Below are 6,592 nucleotides of genomic sequence, written 5' to 3' on the forward strand. Positions count from 1 at the left end.
GCATGAAAAGTGCACTTAATTGGTTTTTTTTTTTTTTTTTTTGTGAGGAGATTGTCGGAGAGTAAGATCAAAACAATACGGATGAAGAAATGCTCAAACTATAATGCTTTTACAAATAAATTTGTTTTATACATGATGTGTTGTTGAATGAATATTTTTTAATAGATGTGTTTAGTAATACATATCATCTCAATCTATACAACTGAAAAGTATTGCAAATCATAAAATATGCAAAACAAGAAATGTTCTCTCAAGACAATCTTTCAGGAGCTGAGAAAGAGCCAACTAATCATAACGAGCTTTGCAAAATAACAACCGATAGGCTGCTTGTTCTAGTGTGAGGTAAGTCATCTTAGAAATCTAGAACCAAAAGGAGGACCAAGGAGCTTCTTTGTAGAAATTAACAAAAAGGCTGCATGTTCTTTGTATTCCTTGGCTGGGTAATTTTCTGAGATATAAAGAGCTGAAAATTATTTTAAATTAATATAATACTTACAAATATGACTGATTAATCTAACCAATTCTTAATATAGATTTTCTCTTTTCTTCTTTTCGTTGACACATTCTTCATCTTCATCTTCCTCCTTTCTATTCATTCATTCGTCTTCCTCATTTAATGAAACTATTTGCTAGTATTAATAGATTTCTATCTATAAAATGGATTTGTCAGCGATCAATTAATATCACTTACTAATCGACTTATTTATATTTAATATTGTTTACCAACTAACATAGTTACATTTACCACATCTTCAAAAATCAGATATTTTGAAGATGTGCAAAATATCCAACGAAGATTACCTGACTAATAAACACATAAAACATGTCATATATTTGTATATACTTAGAAAAAAAATACTAATATATCTGATATTTGATCAATACCCATAATTGCACTCAGCTGATATAGTATTAAATACACTACCTGTATTTATATCAATATTCAAAGAAAAAGAATATAAATACCGATATGATTTATGACTATTTTATACGTATCCCATAAGTTTTCCCCTTAGGTCCTCAGCCGTAGGCTCAGCAGCTCAGGGCTTGTTTCTTGGAGCTTATTTTGGTGCTTTAAAGCATCGTGATTTGGATCCACATGATCACTGGTTTTGCTAAGTGAGGACAAGCAATTTGTATATGGGATGGATTGATTGAATGCTATCAGCCAAATGAGTTGTCGGGTGGTCATTGTGTATCCATGTGGAAGACAACATAATGCTATGTGCAATCTCTTGCTCATGAAATTGTAAACAGCTGGCCATAACTAGCAGTCTCACTGCAAACTCAACTAACTGGTAGTTGTTAGAGTGCCCTCAAAGTGAAGATTACTCGTAATGACCAAAAAAAAAAACAAAAAGGCTAGCGAAGTCTCAAAAGGCTTTTCAATTATTGTATTTTAATTACTGTGTGACATAATGTAGAAAGTTTGTAACATAAAATCTTTGTTTCAGTAAGATTATGTGTAAGTTGATTATCTTAGTTGTGGCTTGACAATGACAAAATCCATGCTGCAACAATGAACATTAATCTTTTTACTTCTCATCTTCTTGACCTATTTAATAGATGATGCTTACCAAGGATGCCTACCCTTCAAAAGTTTTCTAACTTTTTTTTTTCACGAAAAATTCCATAAATTCCGTTCATTTAATTTCAAAATTATCGACTGTTAGTTGGAACAGTCCAGTATATATAAGACTAGCAAGCCTATTGTTTATGCAACATTAATGCAGTGAATCTACATAGCAATATAGTGGTAGCTAGCTGGCCCAATTTGTCCAGCTCAAAAAGTCTTTTGTAAGTTACTACCAAGATTTCAGTCTTACCTCTTTTTGACTGTGACATATTGGAAAAGTAGACTCCTTCAAACGATTATACTTTCAAGAACCACCTCCCAGTTAATTAAATTTAGCTAGAAGGAATACTATGATTACTTCTTTTTAATGAACCAAAGCCAAAGGTGACTTGTTCCCGGATCCCTATTCTCTATCCTACATTGCAAAAAAGCAATTAGCCTGAAGGGCGTTTTCTTCAATATTATACAGAGAATATCCTTTCCAATTAGTGAACAATTAAAGATGTCCTTTTTGCAAATTAATTTAAGAAAAGGAGATGCCGCTTTGTAAAGAAAAAATTTAAACCTGACGTTTATATATGTCCATCCAATTCGAGCAATTCTCTTTGAGAAGAACTATTACTATATGACTAGGGTCTTGAGTGCACTATCCCTTGAGATAATTGGTTATAAGTTTAACGCCGACAAGTGAACATCACTCACAAAATGCAAACAAACGGTAAAGCAAAACCCACTTACCTCTGTCACTCGTATCGTACGCCATAATGCCAATGCAAGTTCTCAACTATTTCAGGACTTTGGATATATATATGTAGGACCATCTCGGGCATATATCATGGCACGATTTTAGTTACATATAATAATTAACAAGAAGAATCCAATTCCTTCCAAATGATCCTTCCTTGAAGTGTTGATATATATATATATATATATATATATATATATATATATATATATATAAGCTTCACGGATAAGTGCAGGAAATACCCCACCTATATATCTCTCTCTTGTATCAGTTTAAGATGTCAGAATAAATCTATGGATAACTCGCATATCCTTCTCCCATCTCTCCTTCTGTCTCTCTTATTCTTCTCATCTAAATCAACTGCTCAACTAAGTCAGAATTATTATGCTAACATCTGCCCGAACGTCGAGTCCATCGTTCGCGCAGTCGTTGCCCAAAAGGTGCAACAGAGTTTCGCAGCCGCACCGGGAACTCTTAGGCTCTTCTTCCATGATTGCTTCGTTCGAGTAGGGTCATCATGATGCGAGACTAATATACTGTGAAATTATTTTCTCTCTTATGATACAAGAAATTTAGTTGCTAGAGATTGTTGTATATATGTTGGCAGGGTTGCGATGCTTCAGTGTTGCTCGTGGCAGCGAACGGCGACGATGAGAGTCACAGCGGTGCTGACTCGACGCTCTCGCCGGACGCTTTGGATATGATAAACAAGGCGAAGGTGGCTGTGGACAGTGATCCCCAGTGTGCCAACAAAGTTTCTTGTGCTGATATACTTGCCATGGCAGCTAGAGATGTGGTATCCCTGGTATTATTGTTTGTTTGCATCTTAATTTCTTCTTTTTCTTCTTCTTTTTCTTTTTGTTTTAACGTAACATATTATATAACTCATTGCCTACTCTAAAAAAAGTTAAAAAATATTATAGAAAACAGCAGTTTCTCTCTTTTCATATATTACCACTTATTCTGAGATTCAAAATTAGAGATTTAAGCAGTTGCATATAATAATTTTTAGCTTTCTATTTCTAACGTAGGATGTGCTCCAAACCAAGTAATGACTTCCTTGCTGCATGAGACTTTTCTTCACTCTTGTGAGAATGATGGTACTCATCTTGTGAAAATGGTAAAATAAATACCAAATCTCTAAGTAAATGGGAGACGTATCATGTGGTTTGAGGTGCATGCATGGAATCTCCTAGCAATATAAGAAGGGTTAATGTGGAACTATATTTTGTCATTCATTTAAACCCCCTAATTAAAGCTAGTGTGGACTTACCTTTCTCCCGAAGATTTTGTAGGATTTATACCCCATCTTCACAAAAACTTGAGCTGATAGAATTATATCTTTTATATTAATTCTAACAGATAGTTAACAAGTAAATTATAATCTTGGGTTTTGTAGACTGGAGGGCCATTCTATCCGGTCGAGCTTGGAAGATTGGACGGCAAGACTTCGACGAAAGCCATAGTCAAACACAGGCTTCCTGGCCCTGGCTTTAATTTGGATGAGCTCAATGCAGTGTTTGCTATCAATGGACTAGCTCAGATCGACATGATTGCTCTCTCAGGTAGGTCATATATTATTGACAAGTGCTTTTCACCATTTGGATATATGGGTTTTCAATGCACAGTTGAACAACGAAGCAATAACTAAGAAATTTCTTGTATACCAATCTTCACATACAAAGGTTTAGGCTATCTAGGGAAAGGGGATAAAGCTACATTATACACTGTTTTCGAAGAGTTGTTCTAAATAAGGGCTGTTTGGATACACAACTTTCATAAGAATTTATAGGAAAGTTGATTTCCTTAGAAAATTTTAGGCTCGTAGCAATATTTTCCTAATTGTTTGAAAATTACTTTAAAAGTAAAACTTTTCAAAGGAAATAAGCAAATTCCTAAGGGAAAAATTTATTTGGACCCACCACCAGCTCCTACCTTTTCCATCTCTCCACTTCTCTATTTCCTAGAATACTCGAATACATTGAGTCAATCCTAATAGAAACAAAATTCATATAGATCCTTTAGTGACACTTTAATTCTTATATATTAAAATTCCAATGGCCAATTTCGCTAATTTACTCAATTAGGCTCAAAGATCCTTTATACGCACTGTAAAAGGGCCATCAAAACTATTTTTTTTATTCAATTATTCAAAAGAATAACATAAAGATAAATATCCCGGCAACGAGAGGAATATAAATTGGAATTTATATTCTCTTGTATTACTATATCTATATATATATATATATATATATATATATATATATATATATTCACTGAAAGTCCAAACATGCATCCATTAACTGAAGTGAGTACAGAAAGTCCGTTGATTGATCAGTTTATTTCTTACAAATTTTTTCTCGATAACTAATACTGACTAAATCTCGAGCTAGAGTATTCTTTACCCTACTTAAAATTAGCAAGCATGTTCCCAATCATAATTATTTGACTTGATTACCAGAGACTCTTGGTTTATAGGCTTGCATCCAATAATCTTTTTTGAGGTATTTCCCAGGGGCCCATACAATTGGAGTCTCCCATTGTGACAAGTTCGTCCGTCGGATCTATCATTTCAAGCAGCCACTGCAATTTAACCCGCCCATGAACCAATCATTACTGCTCCAGATGCGTCAAGTTTGCCCACTCAACTATAGTCCCTCAACCGTGGCCATGTTAGACTCTGTCACTCCATTCAAGTTTGACAATGCTTACTATCTCAATCTTCAGCAAGGGATGGGGTTGTTAGCCTCAGACCAGATTCTTTTCGCTGACCAGCGGTCGCGTGATACCGTCGACTTTTTTGCCACAAACCAGACTGCATTCGAGGAGGCGTTCGTGGCTGCTGTCACTAAGCTTGGGCGAGTTGGGGTGAAGACCGGCGGCGATGGAGAGATCCGACGGGTTTGCACCAGAGTGAACTAGGATAGATTAGGTTATTTGTTATGATATTTATATATGTTCCTCGTGATAATTCATTTGTTGTCGTATGTTTTATAAGAGTTGATAAATATAAAGGCAATTTCTAATAACACCTAACATTTTCATTAGTAATTTATTAGAAACGTCGGGATTTTGTAATTTAGCACTTCCTTTTTTCTATATATTTTGACCAACTACTATTAATGCAGACCTATAGTTTATATAACTCTACTGATTAAATTACTAAAATATTTTTGAGTTTTTTTTTTACCTAAACCCATACTAACCAAGCCTTTTTTTAAACCATATCCTACCTTAGCCTACTCTATCAAATTAAAAACCTCTTCCGAGATCTAATCAACTTACACTAGAAAACCAAATTAAAACTCTCTGAAAAATCTAAAGCAAACCCTAATATGTACTATATGACCTTTTATGTGAAAACATAACAATAAATAACAAATGATAAATAGTAAGCAACGCAGACATGTGAAATTTACATGAAAAACTTCAAATTGGGGTAAAAATCATAGATCCTTTTTACTAGGATCAAATTAACCACTAATAAAAAGAAATACAAGAATCACTTATAGATTAACCATTGAATCCCACAACTATATTTGAGGATATCTTGTTTGCTAAATCCCACAGTGAATTGCATAATAGAAAATAATGAACGATAACACTTGCTACCAAAAACTCTAAAATGTTTCACATTAGGCTTTTTTCCATTCTAGATTTCATAAGTTATTTGTTCTATTCTAAGTCTAAAATAAAGTCAAATAATCATATACATATAGTATTCACGGCCTTAGCCCAAAATTTTTGAGGGACATTTTCTGCATGCATAACTCCGGCCATATCTTGCTTAACACAATTTTTCCTCTCTATTATACCATTCTACTAAAGATTTTTTGGAGTAGAAAATTCATGCTTGATGCCATTGGAATAAAAAAAAATGATGTATTATTTTTTCTCAAATTCCTTTCCATTATGTGAACAAATTTTAACGATCTTAAAATCTCTTTCATTTTGAAGTCGCAAGCACAAAGTTTTAATAGACATCAAAGGTATCAAAATTTTCTCTTAAGAAGGCGACCCATGTCAATCTAGAAAAATTACCTACCAAAAGAAAAATATATTTCTTTTTACCAATACTTTTAGTTTTAATTAGGCCCATCAGATCCATATGTATCAATTCCAAAGGTCGTTTGGTAGCGAAAGAGTCAATTTTTTATGAGAGGACTTATTTTGTTTTTCTATTTGATATGGTCAACATACTCATTTCTTTTTCACATTCAATTTTGGTATATCTCTAATAGATTCAAATTTTGTTAACTTAGATAAGACAT

The 6,592-nt window shown here is 33.7% G+C and overlaps 1 protein-coding gene across 1 annotated transcript; it reads left to right on the forward strand.

Annotated features, from left to right (window-relative positions):
- Positions 1–2,580: 2,580 nt before the first annotated feature.
- On the forward strand, positions 2,581–5,340 carry LOC140778631 (peroxidase 16-like). Its single transcript, XM_073123438.1, has 4 exons — positions 2,581–2,827; positions 2,929–3,126; positions 3,721–3,886; positions 4,837–5,340. The coding sequence occupies exons 1-4, from the start codon at positions 2,615–2,617 to the stop codon at positions 5,241–5,243; spliced, it is 984 nt and encodes a 327-aa protein (XP_072979539.1). The 5' UTR covers positions 2,581–2,614; the 3' UTR covers positions 5,244–5,340.
- The last annotated feature ends 1,252 nt before the right edge of the window (positions 5,341–6,592 follow it).

Source organism: Typha angustifolia, chromosome 15 (genome assembly GCF_048772165.1).
Source record: "Typha angustifolia cultivar Huaian chromosome 15, ASM4877216v1, whole genome shotgun sequence".
Lineage (NCBI taxonomy): Eukaryota > Viridiplantae > Streptophyta > Magnoliopsida > Poales > Typhaceae > Typha > Typha angustifolia.